The 19374-nt window shown below is 42.9% G+C and overlaps 1 protein-coding gene across 1 annotated transcript in view; it reads right to left on the bottom strand.

The window, feature by feature from the left end:
- BMPER (BMP binding endothelial regulator) overlaps nucleotides 1-19374 on the bottom strand; it is a 275415-nt gene that overhangs the window by 12317 nt on the left and 243724 nt on the right. The window contains exon 13 of the mRNA XM_044657986.1: nucleotides 845-975. Coding sequence (XP_044513921.1) covers nucleotides 845-975 — 131 coding nt within the window. The remainder of the gene's footprint in view (nucleotides 1-844; nucleotides 976-19374) is intronic.

The raw sequence follows: 19374 nt of genomic DNA, 5'->3' as shown, positions 1-19374 counted from the left end.
TTGTCCCATGGGACAACTACCGAGTTTATATATATATATATATATATATATATATATATATATATATATATATATATATATATATATATATATATGGGACTAATTGAGGGAAGGGAAGGGAGAGGAGCCATCCCAGGAATCTGGCATAGCAGAGACTACTGGACATGGAATCAGGAAGGTCTCGGATCAACCTCTGCCCCTGGTGTTTACTGGCTGGGTGGCACTGGACAAGGCATCTTTCTGAGGCTCAATCTCCTCACATGTAAAATGGGCATAAAAACATGGAAGTCGTTTTAGTACCTGCCTTGGAGGGTTGTGCTCTGCCAGCCTCAAAGCACTATGTGAATGTCTTGTTATTATAACCCCTGACTCTGGTGTTCAGTGCAATCTCTCTCTTGCTCTATACACAACTTGAAACACAAACGAGGCTTTGAATCTGTGGCTGATTTCTAGGGCAAAGAGGGCAAGATGCCATCTATCCAACCCCCTCCTTTTACACATGAAGAAAGTAAGTGGCGGAACCAGGCATCACACCCAGATTGGTTGCCTCCAAATACAGCTTCTTTCTACTCTGTTTCTCCGTGTTAAAACAGCTTTTTAATGATGATAACCCTGAAAATCTTTTAAAATCAGATTGTCAACAAACACCTCCTCCTAAGGGACTGATGCCTTGCTCAGTGACAGCCTCCTGTTTTATCAAATTGCAGAGTAAGGTTGACTTATTGATCTCGGCCACATTTCCTTTTCTTCTGGCAGGGTGTGCTGTGACAATTGTTGTGGGTTGAATTTCCCCCAAAAGGATTCCGGCTTCCTCCCACAGTGAAAGCCACGAAGGCTCTCTTACCGGCACAGTTCTGCTCTGGCTTCCAGTGAACTCTGGCCCCTTCTCTTTGGCAAGCCCGGGCATATGCCAGGAAGGATTCACAATAGCAGTTTTTATGGACTGGACACTCACACATATCTGTCACACAGGACCTGTGGGGGAGACAATGGAGAAAAATGAAAACTGGAATCGCCTCAAGCCATCACATAATAAGTGGCACACGGTAATCTCTCTGCCATCTTCATACTCCCCATTTGTCATGCCTTCAAAGCACTTTCTTCCCTCCTGTCTGATAGAATCTCTCACTTCCTTCTAGACTTAATTCAGGGAGGACTTCCTATGTGACACCTTTCCTGATCCCCCCATATGCTCATAATTTTGGATCTAGATTGTTAACTTCCCCAATAGAATGCAAGTGCTTGAGGAGATAGAGCGTAGCATTTTTGTGCCTGTGTCTGTACCCCTGGCATTTATCTCAGCGCATAGCATACAGTGGGCTCTTAATAAATGCATGTTGACTGACTGAATATTAAATGACATTATTCAAGGATACTCTCCTGAAGAGAGGTTATATGTATACTATTTTTTAAAAAATCCTTACCTTCCATCTTAGAATCAATACTAAGTATTGGTACCAAGACAGAAGAGTGGTAAGGGCTAGGCAATGGGGGTTAAGTGACTTGCCCAGGGTCACCCATCTAGGAAGTGTCTGAGGCCAGATTTGAACCCAAGATCTCCCATCTCCAGACTTGGCTCTCTATCCACTGAGCCAGTCAGCTGCCCCAGTTATGTATATTATTCACATTATTACTCTTGTTTACATTTTATTGAGGCAGAAGCATGAAACAGAAAAGTTAAATGACCTTATCTACCTGAGGTCAAATTCCCAATCAATTGAAGACTTTGAACCTGAGCCCAAATCCTCTGACTATAATTTCTCTTGTATAATAATAATAATAATTTCTCTTGACCTAATATCATTGAGGTCTATGATATGAACAACTCGGTGGGTTGAGGCAAGTTGAAGAACTAAATAAATCATTTATAAATATTATGGCTGTCCTAAAAAGGCTGGCTCCTTTTGTGAACACATGACAAAATATTCCTTGAGTTTTTAAGGAAAGCCATAAGCAGCCATTTTGCTCCTGGGGCAAATGTTCAGGAGAGGAAAGCAAATCTGGGGTGCAGCTGTGGGAGATGTTATCAGAGAAGAAAAGAAATATAACCTGGGCCAAGGATAGCATGTCTCTATGGAGGACAAATTAGAAAAAAAGAACTAAAAATCATGGAAATCTATGATTTGGGAGGAAATTTAGAGACTACTTTCTGTTGCCTCTAAATTTCTCCAAACATAGCAGGGGTAGACACAGGGAAGAAGGAGTCAATGTACATCAGGTCTAGACTGCGGCCAAGACTTGGGACCAAGCAGAGAGGAGGCTGAGGGAAAGAAGAAAGGAAATGTTCTCATGGTCAGGGCTGTTGGTACCGTCTATATTTTCCACCCTAGCACAAAGACATAATGACGCTACCCTAGTTATGACTCTCCAAAATTAAGCTGTAAAGGAATAACCTTATCTTTATCCTCCAGGTAAGTTATCACAAGTGGATTTGGATTACACACAAACCATTTTGTATGTAAGTTGCCTTTCCATTAGGAAAATTAAACACAGATACCTTCAAAGGGACCTAGATGTGTTTATGCAAAATTAGTGGGTGGTATGGCAAAAAATAATGATAAATGCTTATTTTTTTTGGAGAGAGAACAGCCTGATACCATCTTCTGGGTGTCAAAATCCACTTGCCCTGTTCTAGTGATGGAAGTGACATTAAGAAAAGACAAGGTTCAAAATAAAGGACAGTCGTTTCAACTCTGTAGCTGATCAGAATGCAGCTGGAGTTTTGTGTTCAATTCTACGTGCTACATTCAGAAATGGAAATTTGAAACTGAATTGATATCAGAGTATGAGGAGCATGATGGGAACAGCTCTTGAAATACATAATAAACAGAGATATGCATTAAATACAAGCCAGGGGAGCTCACACATCTGCAGCTCGCTGGCCTGTTAAGATTAGCCTCTTTCTAACCAGGGCTTCTGTTGCTTCTGGGTCTCACAGGTGTTCGGGGACTATTTTGTCACATTATTTATGACAGGATCCAGGATTTGTGCTCCATCCATCATGTTTATGAATATTTCAGCTCTCCAACTTGACTGGATTTTCTTGTCCTCACATCACAAACTCCTCTCCTTAAAAGGAAGAGAAGGTCTAATGTCGATGGAGTCCAGGAGCATGCTGGCACACCTAGTCTAGGCTTTCTAACCCACTGAAGATAATAAGGAATGGTGGGAGAATTGGGGGATGTTTAGCCTAGAGAAGACAGAACTTAGAGGGATCCTTTCCGAGCATCTGAAGGACTCTCAAGTCTGGCTATTTGCTTTAAACATGTAGCTACCACTCTACCCATCATCCCCACCAAATCTTGGATTCTACTCAGGAACCACACTGGGCCCTAATGGATGAGTTTGTTTCATCCTGCCCAGATCCAAGTCAACTCTTACCTTCCAGGACCATCAGTTCCATTATACATAAACCTTCCCCTCTTTAGCACCCTCCCACTATGAGAAAGTAAGTTCTTTGCAGGTAGGGACTCTCATGTTTCCTTGTATTTGTGTCCATAGCACTTGGGACCATGCCAGCAAATGGCATCACTACTTAATAAATGCTTTGCCTCTCTATCCAATAGAGGCGAGGGCTTCAATCTGCTAGTAAGATGACCTTCCTAACAGTCAGAGAAGCCCAAAATGGAAAGCCATCTCCCTCGATTTGAACCAGAAGAGACTGAGTGGCCCTTCTAGAAAGGTAGACAATGATCTTTCAGGTCCCTTCTAATTCAAAGGACTTCTCTCATTGGGCTAATCCAACAACTACCCCACTTCTGTAATCCAACTCACCATGGACACAGAGTAATAATTTAGCATGAGCTCAACCCTTTTGCTATGGCTATAGCCACAAGCAACTCTACATTCAACCGAATCACCAGTAACCCTTCTCCTTCTTTTTCTTCTTCCTCTTTCCTCTGACTTGGCTCTCCAGGGAACATATCTTCTATTTCATAACAAGAGCCAAGGGGATAGCAGGGCTTCATCACAAAATTTCACCTTCCCTCTTCTGAAATGTATCTATAGAAATGTATTGACACTTAATGTCATTAATTGATTCCACAAGAAGGTTTTAGGTGAAATAATGTTGCAGGGGGCAGCTGGGTAGCTCAGTGGATTGAGAGCCAGGGCTAGAGACGGGAGGTCCTAGGTTCAAATCCGGCCTCAGACACTTCCCAGCTGTGTGACCCTGGGCAAGTCACTTGACCCCTGTTGCCCACCTTTACCACTCTTCCACCTATGAGCCAATACACAGAAGTTAAGGGTTTAAAAATTTTTTTAAAAAAAGAAATAATGTTGCAGAGGGCAGATGGTCCTATAAGAGAGCACCGGCAAATGGAATCCTGAGCAGCCTGATGCTCAAAGGGAGTGGGACAAGCCTGGGTCATTCATATTATATGTACCTTGAGTAAAATGAGGCAGGCATGATTGAGCTCAGGCTTGCTACCAGCCAAGAATGATGCAGGACAAGAGATCTACAGGGCATAATCTAAGATACAGAAGAAAAGAAGTCTCTGGTCACATTAAAGGATAACTCATGGCAAGTCCATTAGAAGGTTGTGCTGGTGTCCCAGTTATGTGAAGAGAACCAAAGGGAGGTTCTGAGTCCCAAATGCGTTGTTGTAAGTGGAAACTCTCCTCTCCCATAATGCCTGCTCCCCAAGGATTCAGCAGAAAATGGGAAGGGTTGCACAAGATGGAAAGGTATGATTGGGTTGCCATCTATAACTTTGAAGAGATCACAGAGCCATTGAAGTGTTTAAGGGTGGTAGACTCCATTCATTTCCCATTAACATTGATTCATTAAGTGTCTATGGATGGGACTTAATGTTTTGTTTTTGTTTTTGTTTGTTTTTTGTTTTTTTGGCATAGGGAACTCTTAGATGAGGAATCTCTCTTCGCTAATGCAGGCTAGCATCTTCTCTTATAATTTAAAGTCTTAGCAAGGTGCCTCAAAGACCAAGAGGTAAAGTAACTTGGCCAAGGTCATACAAGATTTATATGTCAAAGGCAAGACTGGAACTCTTTGGGACTGACTCTATTTACTACACCAAGGCTCCATCTCTAGGTAATGGGGATACAAAAACAAAGTAGTCTGCCTTCAGGGAGCTTACATTCATTCTGCTGAGGAAGCAACATATACACAGGCAATTAAGAAATGTGTACAAATCAAATTCAAAATGGCTTGAACAAGGGAGATGCTAATAGCCAAAGGGATTGGAGACTGTTTCATGTTGGAGGTGGTGCTCAAGCTGATCTTTGAAAGGAGTAGAGCATTCCAAGAGGCAAAGATGAGGAGGGAGAGCATACTAGACCCAGGGAACTGGCCACATAAAGCCATGGAGGAGGGAAAGATGGACTGTTGAATGTTGGGAAGTAGGTCAGTGTGACTGGAACAAATAGTTCATGAGGGGGAATAATAGGAGATCGATCTGGATAGAGAAGTTGGAACCAGACTCTGGAAGGCTTTAAATGCCAAATACAAGAGGTTGTATTTTATCTTAGAGACAGAAAGGAGCCATTAAAACATCCAGAGCTGGGAAGCGACATGGTCAGTGACATGCTATAGGAATAGGACTAAGTTTTAATGTACGAATGACATTATTCTGGAAGGAAGTTAGCCAAGCAATGCTATGGAACACGTGTCTGTATTCTGTACAGTTCGATGGAGTTATAGCTCTTTCCTTTACTAAAGAAAGCATGTTTCCAACATACTAGAGCTATAATCAAAACACCAAACATTTCTCTGCTTCCTAACAACGGCACATCTCAGAATTTCCTCTCCTGCCCTCTCTGGCAGCACAAATGCCCCTATGGGGGAAAGCAAAGTAAGCCAAGTGTGCCTGGCTTTTTTACCCAGGTATAGGTTTTGAAGTGTAGAGCTATGTATAAATGATTGACAAAATGCCCAAACAGCTTAAGTGTGAACTCTGAGACAAAAATCCATCCTCACACAGTGAGAGCCCGGCCAGGGAGAGGGGCAGCCCAACATATGGAAGCCAGACACCTAGAAATAGTGCTCCTCCACCAATCCCCCACCCCCCACCCCTGGGAAATAGCTCCTATTTCAAATGGGACTTTTTAATCTGGAATCCAGACTGCCTGAAAGCAAAGTCAGGGCTGGAACATCAACAAGAAGGATTAGGCTAGGGTACGAGGAAACCTGACAAATAAGGGCTTAGGCTAGATTCAGAGGTTCTTTACCTGGCATCCAGGAACTTGTGTTTGTTCTGGTTTAGTATTTTGATGCCTACATTCAAATATCAGCAGTTTTCTTTGTCATCCTATGTGTCTTGTTTTTTTTTTTTTTTAAGCCCTTGTACTTCGGTGTATTGTCTCATAGGTGGAAGATTGGTAAGGGTGGGCAATGGGGGTCAAGTGACTTGCCCAGGGTCACACAGCTGGGAAGTGGCTGAGGCCGGGTTTGAACCTAGGACCTCCTGTCTCTAGGCCTGACTCTCACTCCACTGAGCTACCCAGCTGCCCCCTATGTGTCTTGTTTTATGTGGCGAAAAGGTTCATTCTGAGAAGGGGTCTGGCCGTAGGTTTCACCGGATGGCCAAAGGAGTCCCCAACAGAAAAAAAGAGAAAAAACTTCTGGGCCAAATGGTTTCTGAAGCCCCTCTAGCTCTAAGATCCCAGGGTGCTTAGCTGAAGCCATGGGTCTCCACCCTTCCTGAAAAGAGGGAACAAGAGTGGGAATACGGCTGTTTGGTGGCTTGAAGTCTATAGGTGTGGGAGGTGAGGCAATCCAACTGGAATGAATTCTGTTGAGTGAACAGAAATGAGACTGGCCAGGTTGGGTAAGAGCCAGACCACCAACCAGTACCTATATACCAAAATCCTTCAAAGGGTCATTGTTCCAACCTAATTGGAGTGACAGAAAAGTAACTGAAAGCAGGATCCAACACAGAACTATGTAGCTGAGAAATTCTACTTTAGAAAAAATAACAAAAAGAATGCTTGACGGTTTACAAAGCGCTTTCCATATATTATTATTTTCTTATCGATTTGACCCTCACAACTATCTGAAGGTGCTATAATGAATATACCCATTTTACAGATGAGGAAAATATGACTGAGAGATTAGTCCAATGGTCAGTGAGTATTGAAGGTAGGATTTGAATTTAGGGCTTCTTAATTACAAGCCCACTGTCCCACCTCCTATGCCAAATGATCTTTCTCTTTGTTACCCTGAAACAAAGGCCCACAGTATCAATAATCTACCACTGATGTTGTAGAACTGTGAGTTACGAAACACAATGAAGAACTTAAAATGAACTTCATCCACGGGCAAGGGAGAGCTGCATGATGGGATTGAGGAAGCTGCAATGTTTAATAAACCTAGACTCAGGCAGGAGAGCTGGAGTAAAAGTTGCCAATAGCCATCTCTATTAAAATAACGAGAATAGTCCCAATTAGAAGGATTTCCCCACACTGATCCCAAATCCATCTCCTCAAATCTGCTCCAAATTCTAATTCCAAATTCAGCCTCTGGACCAATGAGAACAAGTCTAATGCCTCTTCTACGTGTCAATCCTTCAAAACCTCAAAGACGGCTATCATGCCCCCAGCCCTAAGCCTTCTTTGCCTTCAACTAGGCATTGCCAGGTTCTTTGGCCAACCTTCAGAGGCCATGGACTCATGGCCTTTTGTCATCATGGCTGCCCTCCTCTGAATGCTCTCCAGTTCATCAAAATACTTTCTTAAATGGAGCATCTAAAAGGTGGATTCACAAGGACAAATGTCCCCTGGTGATAGGCTCCTACGCACGCCCCCTTAAAGCACATCCTAGAGACACCAAGCCTTGGAGAATAAGCCAATGGTCACACCTCCTGCCGATCACAACAACAATAATGCTTTACTCATTTTCAATCAAAGGCTTTCTAATGGCTAAGAAATATTCACACGTCAATACCGACAACATCCCTGAGCCAGGAGCATCATTACTCTAATTAGAGCAAGTTATAGGAACAACATCACCGTGATGCGCGGCGCTAGACAGAGAGACGGTCCAGCCCAGCCGGGTGCTGGTCCTGGCTCTACTGCTAGCTGGTTGTGTTCCCTTGGGCAATCCCTCCACCTCCCTGAGCTTCATTCTGATTGAGGTCCTTTCCAGCTCTACCATTCTATAACCTTGATGAAATCCAGGTTTGGGAGACTCCACCTGGGGCATCACTGCAAACAGTGAGCCAAGGGAGACATCCCATGTGGATGGATGAAAGCGAACGAGTGAGGAGGCCCTTAAAAACTGTTCTTGGTCTGTTCTCCCGGGGTCTTGTTCCTGAGCCTTCCTTTAGAGGAGAGTAAGGCCTCTTATAGAATCAGAACTGCATGAATTTCAATTGACAACATAGCTAGAGGAGGCATGAAATAGTCTGGAATTCTTTTCTGGAGCAAAGTCCATTTCATTTCAGATTCAATATTCCTATTTTTCTTTATAAGGAAAAGAGAGCAACTAGGGACATTCTCAGATTCATAAAGGATTTCATTGGCTTTTCTGTGACTTTGTTTCCCTAACACAGAAGGTATGTCCAGATATTTCTTGGGTGTGCGTCAATGCTTTTTTTCCCCCTAAATGCCTTGTGTTAATCATCTAATTTGAATCTTTAGCAAAATTGTCTTGTAGAAGCTATTATTATCCTCATTTTACAGATGAACAAAGTGAGGCACAGAGAGGTTAAGTGGCTTTGCCAATGCATACAATAAAATCTATGGGATTTAGGGGGCAGCTGGGTAGCTCAATGGACTGAGAGTCAGACCTAGAGACGGGAGGTCCTGGGTTCAAATCTGGCCTCAGACACTTCCCAGCTGTGTGACCTTGGGCAAGTCACTTGACCCCCATTGCCCACCCTTACCACTCTTCTGCCTTGGAGCCAATACACTTGGAGTATTGACTCCAAGAAGGAAGGTAAGGGGTTAAAAAAATATCTATAGGATTCCAAAGCAAACCAGTTAGACTGATATACAGTTTTCTTGTTCAGTTGTTTGTCATGTCGGACTCTTTGCGACTCTTTTGGGGGGTTTTCTTGGCAAAGACATTGGAGTAGTTTGCCGCTTCCCTCTCCAGCGCATTTTATAGATGAAGAATTGGAAGTAAGCAGGGTCCCATAGCTAGTATGTGTCCGAGGCTAGATTTGAACTTATAAATATGAGTCTTCCTGATTCCGAGACCTGGGCCACCTGCTGCCTGAAATATAGTTATCATACTGTAGAAAGAACTTGGGTTAAGAACTTCTGGGATGAAAAGGTTTGTGAGATGCAACAAGCAGATACTCTTGTTCACTAAATTTTTTTTTAATGTTTAAAACTGACATCGTTTGAAGTGGTGACATGCTACAATTTACTTCCTGAGCTCAGTCATTTGTTCTAATCAATCCCTAATAGATCTGCAAAACTGCCGGAAAAATCATGGCTCCTCTTACCAAAAAAGGCTGCCCCTAACTTCTGTTTTGTTCTCTGATGAGGAAGGAGACTGTCAATTCACTTCAATTCCCTTCTTCAAAGGAAGTCCAAGGAATTTTCTAGCATGAAGTCCTGATCAATTCTTTCTGCTCCCCAAATGCTGGTGGATTCTTGTAAAAATGGGAATATCACAAGGGCCTAGACTTAGATCTGGAGAAAAAACTCAGAGGTCATGAAGTCCAGACTCCCAGTTATACAAATGAAGAAACTGAGGCACAAATTGTCTTAAGAGATTTTCCTCAAGTCACATAGGGAGTGAATACCAGAGACAGGTTAGGTTTGGCACCCTGGATCTCTGACTCCAATCCCAACACTTCTACTCAAAACCTCAGTTCAGGAGCTTCCTGACTCAATAAATAGACAAGCCACCAAAAGACAGGAATTCAGTGTTCTCAATGAAATCCCCTTCCATGTTAGCCATTGGGCGCTCTCTGCTAATTTCTGCTGTCTCAACCGGAAGTCCACATAGCCTGCTGGTTATGACACTCCCAGGCCCCAATAGCCTGCAAGCCTTTTTCCGCTAAGTCTCTTTTCACACTTTTTCTTGGAGGTGCTAACCTATCTTCAGTAGTACTGTAGCTAGGGTAGGGCGGTAGAGCCTTAGACCAGGTGCCAATGGGCATGAAGTACTGAGAGTGCTTAGGTAGCCTTAGCAGCTGTTGCCATTCAACAAGCATATATTAAAGGCTTGTAAATGAAGACCAAGAAGAAAATACATATATGAAAATAAAACATATATAAAACATATATGGATAAAAACATACATATGTGTATATATAGAGAGAGAGACAAGAGAGAGCATGAGAGAGACAGAGAAAGAGAAGGAAGAGGAGGGAGAGACAGAGAGAGAAAGAAACAGACAGACAGACAGACAGAGAGATAGTGAGACAGAGACCAAAACAGAGAGAAGGATGGGGAGAGAGAGAGAAGGAGGGGGAGGGAGAGAGACTAAAAAAATGGTAAATTACAAAGTTGCCAAAAAGTTGCCAGACCCCAATTCTATAAAGACAATGGTCAAATAGTCCATGTCCTTAAGGAATTCCTCTAACCTAGGGACATAGGTCAAATTTCTGGGCTCCCTTCCCTCAATGCCTGGTCCCCATAGAAACAGATAAGAACCATATATTTTTAAATAAAAAACACATCATACTCTACTGATCCATAGTGAACATATAGCAAATAAAATATGTTGGATTACAAAGAGAACCAATAACACTGAAATATAGTTATCTTTCTATGTACATATTTAAATGAACTAATACATCCGTAGGGGCAGGTTGTACAGCGGATAGAGTGCTGGGTTTGAAGTCTGGAAGACCTGAATTCAAATGTGACCCCAGATACTTACTAGCTGTATGACCCTGGCCAAGTCACTGAATTTCATTTGCTTCAGCTTCCTCATTTATAAAATGAGCTGGGAAAAAAAATGGCAAACCATTCTAGAACCTTTGCCAAAAAACAACAACAACAACAACAACAAAAAACAAAAAAAAAAACAAAAAAACAAAACAAAAAAAAAAACACACCCAAATGGGGTCATAAAGAGTCAGACACAACTAAAAAAATAAGTGAACCACAAAAAAACAGATCTTTGTTCTACCTAGGGACACTGAAAAGGCCAAAGACTTGTCCAGGGTCATACAAAAATATGTGTCAGAGAGAAGTCTTGAACTCTGGTCTTCTTGACTCCTTTGCTCTCTACCTCTCTAAATCGCCTCCCTGTTAGGGTTACAAGGTCTTTGATGTTAGTTTTGTTTCAAAGGGACTTTTTTTTTTCATTTTTACTTATTTATTGATTTATTTCAAAGAAAGACTCGGTGGTGAGACTAGCATTTGGGGAGAAATGATTCAGGGGGGAAAGAAAGGGCAACTCGAACTATTATTTAGAAACCCAGAAAGTCAATGCCTTTCCTTTGATGTTCCCTCTATTCCCAGCTGCCCAGCACTGAACGTAGAGGCTGGGCGCTGTCCTCCCACTTGCGGGCACTCACTCTTTAGCACTGGCCCCCCCTCCAAGGTATCCACCACATCCCCGGATGCCCCCCTGGACTGACGTTAAGAATGCTTGTTGGCCGCTGCAGGGAAGGGGCTGAGGAGTCTGTGTGGAAATGAAGAGGATGGAAAATCCAAAGATTCTTCTCTAGATGTTGTTCTTGAAAAGAAGGTCCCGCCGGCTGGTGAAAGCTCCAGGTGGCTCCGAGCATCTCCGGGGAGCCGCTCGAGGCCCCGCCACGAGACACGTGCGAGCTCCTTTGTTTCTATGGGACAGGCAACTCCGGATTTCCATTTGGGACCAAACTGGGCTCTCAGCTCGCACCAAGGGAGCAGAGCGGAGGAAAGCTGAGGTCGTGGCTCCCTCTAGTGGCCAACGGAGGACCAGGGCAGCCGGCCGAATTGGGATTCTGGGCTTTGCTGGCACTCCCAGCACAGCTCACTTCACTGCTGGGCTGTTGATAAAAAGGAACGCGGGGGAGCTCACTCCCGGCGTCCAGGAGCACATCCATCCCCTCCCTCTCTGCACTGGTATACAGTGGCACAGCCCATGCCCTCAGGAAAGCAATTGCTCCCATTTTCTGGCTTTTCCCCATCTGGAAAGGGTCAGAAGTGGGTTTCTCAGGGACGAGGAAATGGACCGAGCTTCAGGGGGGAACCTTTTGTTTTTCTCATCATTTCTGAGTGTCAGTAAAAATGGGCCTTCCTGCCCCTTTCATATATTATAAGAACTTTCCCCAGTCAAGGACAGTGGCTAGAGTGCCCGACCTAGGGTCAGGAAGAACTGAGTTCAAATCTGATTCCAGAGCTGTGTAACCCTGGGCAAGCCACTTCACTCTGATTGCCTCAGTTTCCTTATCTGTCAAATGATCTGGAGAAGGCAATGGCAAACCACTCGTCTATCTTTGTCAAGAGTACACCAGATATGGGCAGCTGGGTAGCTCAGTGCATTGAGAGTCAGCCCTAGAGACGGGAGGTCTTAGGTTCAAATCCGGCCTCAGACACTTCCCAGCTGTGTGACCCTGGGCAAGTCACTTGACCCCCATTGCCTATCCCTTACCACTCTTCTGCCTTGGAGCCATTACACGGTATTGACTCCAAGATGGAAGGTGAGGGTTTTAATTAAAAAATACTTAAATTTTTAAGTTGTACCTTGAAGGGATATAACAATTCTGAAAGGCAGAGAGGAGGGAGGAATGCCTTCTTCCTAGGGCAACCAGCAGAGAGCAAGGAGAGAATACTGAGCTGACAACATGGAGGGAGGAATGCATTTCCCAGGAGGAGACAGCTTGGGCAAATACGAGGTAGGCAAGCAGGTCACAGGAGGGGGGGAAAGAGAGGAAGATGAAATGAAGCTACCAAGACAGCCTGGAGACTCACCAGTGAGAACCAGAGCTGTAGCCCATCAGCTTAAGGAGTTTGTGGGTGATTCTCGAAGTAAGTACCTGGGAGCTACTGAAGATTCTTGGGGTGCCAATCACATGCTCAGAGAACTGCATTAATAACATAACTTTGCCCACGGAGCAGAGGACTGAAGAGGGAGCCTGGGAGCAGAGGGGACAGTTAGGAGGCCATTATAGCAACATGGCTCAGAGATGGAGAGAGGTGTAACTGGCATGGAGCTGTGTAAGTGATCTGAGGAAAAAGACGTGCCAAGGGAACGAATGGGGAAATGGGGAGAAGGAAGAGGCTAGAATGGTCCAGCGATGGAATGCCGGTGCCTGCAATGGAAAGGGAGTGGCTTAGAAGAGAGGACGTTTTGGGAGGGAAGAAAATAAATGAGTTCTTTTGAAGGCAGATTCGATTTGAAAAGGCAACAGACTATGTAGGAGAGATGAGAAGAAAGCAGGACTGAGGGGCTTAGGAGAGAGATGAGGCCTGCATTCACTGATTTGGGAATCATTGGTATTGTGATGACAACTGAAGCCATGATGGCAGATGAGGCCACCAAGAGAAAAATAAGAGCAAAAAAAGGAAGAGGTTGCAGGAAGACGCATGAGGGACAACCCTACTTAGGTGGGAAAAGAGGAGTGAGGATGCAGCAAAGGAGGCTGAGCAGGAGAAGGAGAGCTAGGAAAGAGCAACGTCATGGAAACCGAGAGAGAGCTGCGGAGGTCAAGAAGGCTGAGAACAGTAGCAGCCATTGGATTTGGCAGTTACACTGGAATGGCAGTAGAGAGCTGGGCCGGCTGCCATATGGCAATAAGTTGAGAGGTGGATTGATTTTGATTTGCTTTTTTAATTCTTCTGTCTCAGAATTCTGTATTGGTTCTAAGGCCATGGAGTGGTAAGGGCTAGGCAGTGGGATTTAAGTGACTCGTTCAGGATCACCCAGCTAGGAAGTGTCTGAGGTCAAATATGAACCCAAGACCTCCCATCTCCAGGCCTGGCTCTCAATCCACCCAGCTGGCCCTAAGAGATGGATTGCAATAGGTGTTTGATGAAGAAGAGAAGCCAGTGAGTGCTCATGACTTGTTCAAGGCGTCTGGTGGCATATATTCATGGATGTGTGCGTACTTCTAAACGGATACAAAAGTGATAACTATTGCTATTTGCACACTCATAGGTTTAAGGATGAGGGAATTGGTAGAGGTCGCCCTCTTCATTTTATCTTTGTCCAGTGGGGCCCCTCGAAGGTTGTTTCATGTCTGAGATTCCATAGATGTGGGAGAAACAGGATTTAAATCCAGGCTCTCTGGCTCTGAACAGAGCGAGGAACTAAGGAGGGGATTCTTAGCTCCTTCTTTTTCCAGCTGAACATGAGGGTGTCCTTCCTCAGTGCTTCCCCTCCCAGAGGAGCCCCAGGCATAAAACGCATGCTGTGAAATCCCTCATTCCTGTGAGTGACGCTATCAAGGAAAAGGGTGTCCATTTGGAGCGCAGGATCACAAGGAGTGCTCAGGGACGGTCCCCGAAAGTGAAGGAGGCATTCAGCATCTGGAAGACACATCCCAGCAATGTGTAGCAGCCCACATCACTCCCACAGATTCAAAGGGGCTTGGCTGTGCAACAGGCCTTTTCACATTAGGACGTGGCCCGGGGCCAAGTCCCAGAGAGGGTGAGGGAACAAATCCTGGGCTACATGCGTTAATCACAGCATGGCAGCGGTGGCTGCCCTGAGAGGATGCGGAACCATGTCAGGCTTTGTAGCTGCCTGATGTCTTTCATCAGAAAGCCACGGCTCCTCTGGCTCCCCAGTAAACAAACATTCAGAGGCAATCACGCCATGACAGGGAGCCTCTTCCATTAGCGACATGGCGCCTCTCGCCTGGCACTGACAAGAAGCGACAGCAGACCAAAGAACGACATCGTCTTCTGCGAGGATTGATGCTACCTCGCTCCCCCGCCCTCCCAGATCAATGAGGAAAGGACAGCAGGCCAAGGTTTCAAGCAGATGAAAAGTAAGGAGCCCTGGATGCTCTGGGCAGGGACTCCAAAGACCAAATAATGCCCTCATGGGCGCCTCCCTCTGTGCCTGCTTTCTTGCCCTGTGCCAGTGGAGAGGGTAGTGGTGTGAGCTGCATAGTGACAGAGTGTGAGCTCTGTTTTCTATAAGCATCTGATGGGGAAAAGTCACTTAGAAGCAGGAGAAGAGCAGCAACAGATTGACCTCATTAAAGCAGTTAATGACCATTGACACTGTCTAGAGAGCACTTTAAGGTTTGCAAAGCATGCCACTTAATATAGTTTTTACAACTCTTACCTTCCATCTTAGAATTAATACTATGTGACAGTTCCAAGGCAAATGAGTGATAAGAGCTAGGTCACATAGTTAAGAAACGTGTAAGGTCAGATTTGAACCCAGGACTTCTCACTGCTCGGCTTGGCTCTCAATCCCCTGAGTCACCTAGCTGTCATTTAATATTATCTCATTTGAGCCTTAAACAACCCTGTGAGGTAAGTGCTGTGGCTATTTTTATCTCCATTTTACAGATAAGAAAGTAGAGGCAAGAAGGCTAATAATTACAATAATAACAATAATGATATGCTAGTATTTATTTATATGATGCTTTAAGGCTTGCAAAGATACATCATCTCCTTATCACAACCCTGGGAGGTAAGAGTTATTATTATTATTATTATTCCCTTTTATACTGAGGAGGAAACTGAGGCTGAGTGAAATTTAAGCAGTTTGTGAGAGTCTGGGGCAGAATTCAGACTCCGGTCCCCTCTCACTCCAGTTTTAATACCCTAACTATTCGCCCAGCTCTTTCTGTCCCAGGATCAGTCCTCCTCCTACGGTACATCCATGCCCACTTGAATAAAAAGAGAGATGGGAGTAGTTCTTTAATTGCCCAAAGTTTTGTCCTTTCTCTAGCAAGGGGAAATGCCACCAACTTCCTTTCCTTCTTCTAGCTTCCTATGTGAAGAAGCAGGATGATGACAAAGAGAGAGAACTTTCTGACTAGGATGGAACCACCCCAGTATAATCCTCAACAATGTGATTGCCATTTATGGATGACGAGTAAATTCATCATCTTTCCAGGCTCAGAGATAGTAGACCTGTAGCCCTTGCAGCTCTTTTGTGTTAGAATTCATATGAAGAGAGAAGATAAGGAGTTTGTTTGGGGGCGTGGGGGTAGCAGCTAGGACTACTAGCTAGTGGACAGAGCACCAGGTCTAGAGTCAGAAGAATATGTGTTCAAACGTGACCTCAGACACTTCCTATGATCCTGGGCAAGTCGCTTAATTCCTATCCCTCAGCCTTTGCTCTTCTTCTGTCTTAGAACTGATACTAAGACAGAAGGTGAGGTTAAAAAAATTAGTAGACTATGAAAAAGAAGATAAGGGTGGAAAATATTGGAATGAAGTACATTTGGGGGACAAAATTGAGCCTTTGCTATTGAGAGAGAAGATAGCCAGAAAATTAAGCATCTGGGTGAGAGGAGAACAGGATTGAAAGCAATTTGGAAAAGGCACGAACTTTAGGAGACAATGTCTCACTTTTTTACAGGTTACATAATAAATTAAAGTAACTGTAGTCATAATCTGATTCATGCCCCCACATGTTAGGAGTACAGAGGGCAAATGAGATAGAGAGTATCCTATTGGTACACAGAAAGGAGACTATGTTTAAGAGGAACATGAGGTTCCCAAGAATGATGTTCTGTTGATGCAGACCCAATTGATTTTGAGGAGGAAGAAAAGCCAAAGTATTCAAAGATGTGGCTGCAAAGGGGGCTCACTTTCTTTAAGTAGTAGTATTAATTAAGTACTTATTAATTTTAATTAAGTAGTAAATTAATTAAGTAGTATTAAGTAGTAAATTAAGTAATATTAAGTAGTGAAAAGAAGACACTTAAGAGATAAAAGTAAAGTCCTATAGGAACTCTCTACCCAGGGAGAAATGACTACTTTTAATCTTTAAAACCAGATGCCTAGCATCTTAATATATAATAATAGGCACTTAAATGCCTGATTGACTTATTGATAAGTCAGACAACTAGGGATGAACAGAAAAGCATGGAAGCAATTAATAGGAATAATCATTATCATAACATCATTAGTAGTAGCTCAGACAAAGCACCTAACACCAACCCTGTGAGATAGACTGGATTCTTGGCTTTTGACTGATTTCCATTCTTGTCGTTGTTCATTCATTTTTAAAGTCATGTCCAACTCTCATGACCTAATTTGGGTTTTTTCTGGCAAAAGATACTGGAGTGGTTCACCATTTCCTTTTCCAGCTCAATGGACAGATGGGGAAACTAAGGCAAACAGGGTTAAGTTACTTGCCTAGGATCACATAGCTACTGTCTGAGGCCAGATTTGAACTCAAGAAGATGAATCTTACTGATGCCAGGCCCAGTTCTCTATCCACTGCACCACCTAGAAAAAGTGATCTGTCCGTGAGTTCATCACTAGTAAACATTGATCAATAGTTGAGCCCAGAACTTCAGATTCAAATGCTCAACTTCTTTAAATCATATAGTGCTCCTGTATGGAAATGACCAAAAAGATTTTGATAGAGCTGATAACAACAATCATTCCTGGAGGCAACACAAAAAGGATACATACATATATATATATATATATATATACATATATATATATATATACATACATAGACAGATGATAGGTAGGTAGATAGATAGATAGATAGATAGATAGATAGATAGATAGATAGATAGATAGATAGATAGACAGATTGATGGATAGATAGGATGGATGAATGGATAGATGGATAGACAGACAGATAGATAGAAGACTAGATAGATGAATACATAGATAGACATAGGCAGATAGATAGATAGATGATAGATAGATAGATAGATAGATAGATAGATAGATAGATAGATAGATAGACAGACAGACAGACAGACAGACAGACAGACAGATAGATAGATAGATAGATAGATAGATAGATAGATAGATAGATAAACAGATAGACAGATTGATGGATAGATAGGATGGATGAATGGATAGATGGATAGACAGACAGACAGACAGATAGATAGATAGATAGATAGATAGATAGATAGATAGATAGATAGAAGAGTAGATAGATGAATACATTGATAGACAGACATAGGCAGATACATAGATACATAGATAGATAGATAGATAGATAGATAGATAGATAGATAGATGAAAAGTTATACTTTATATATATATATTTTTTATATACCCATATATCTATACCTATGTATTATAAACATAAATATTTTATATATCCATACCTTTCACATATGCCTATATATTTATGCACATATGTTTTATATGCTTTATATATGCTATATATATTTTATGTACATATATATTAAATATGCTGGTAGAAAAGGAAGACCAAGTCAATTTATGACACTAATTCATCATGAGATTTAAGAAGGGGGAGCTGTGAAGAAAAAGATGGGACTTGCATATGGAATTGCAAGAAGGGCAAGAAGAATTTTACACTGATACACACAAGGGCTCATACCTATGTTTGGATTTTAGCCACTAAAAGGCAATTGCTGTGTTTAGTGTACATGAGGAAGCTAGGTAGAATAGTAGATGAAGCATTAATCCAGGAGTTAGGAAGACCCTAATTCAAATCTTCCCTAAGATATTTATGATCTTGAACAAATCATTTAATTTCTTTGTACCTCCATTTCCTCATCTCTAAAATGGAGATAATAGTAATAGCACTAAACTCACAGAGTTGTGAGGATCAGATGAGCTAGTATATGTAAAGTCCTTTGCAAACTTTAAAATGCCTATATTTTATTATATACCTCTCTATATAATAAGCATATAACACATAATAGATTATATTATTATTATTATTATTATTATTATTATTATTATTATTACTGTGATTATAAAGCAAAGTGCAAATTGGTCTCCTGCCTAGCGGAGAAAGTGAAAAAAAAAATGTTTCCAGATTCTCCATCAAGGAGGATAAAGGTATCCTTTGAAAGGATGTAAGAAGGGCATCAAGGCAAAAAAAGATCAGAAGGGAGGCAATGGGGAATCCTGACCTTTGCCCAGGAGTCTGAGACACCAAGAAGAAAGGAAAAGCATCCAGTGAAAGCTTGGAAATAAATAATTGGGATGAGGCTCCCAGCATGCAAGTGAAGGCGGCATCTTCTCCAAGAAATGGTTTCTTGTACTTAAAGGAATGTTGCAGGGCAGAATAAGGAAAGAGGTCATCCACAAAGGGTCAGAGGAAAGAGAAAAGTAGTGGTGGCTTGTGACCCCCTGCCAAGGGGTGCTGAGATAGCTATTTGTCAAGGTGACACTACTAAGAAGGAGGTCTGCTCTCTTTCAGGGGCTCCCTGTACCCTGAACTTGACAGGGAGCCTCCGAAGCCCAATCGAGCCTGCTGATTCACAGGGGGAAGAAATGATGCCAACAAGAAGGAAGCTAGGAAACTACTGTGGGGAGTAAGGAGTGAGGGAAATTCCTGGACAAAAAAAAACACAGATTTTAGGAGCAGAGGAAACCCCCCCCCAC

Source organism: Gracilinanus agilis, chromosome 1 (assembly GCF_016433145.1).
Source record: "Gracilinanus agilis isolate LMUSP501 chromosome 1, AgileGrace, whole genome shotgun sequence".
Classification (NCBI taxonomy): domain Eukaryota; kingdom Metazoa; phylum Chordata; class Mammalia; order Didelphimorphia; family Didelphidae; genus Gracilinanus; species Gracilinanus agilis.
This window is presented reverse-complemented; position numbering and strand designations above follow the sequence as displayed.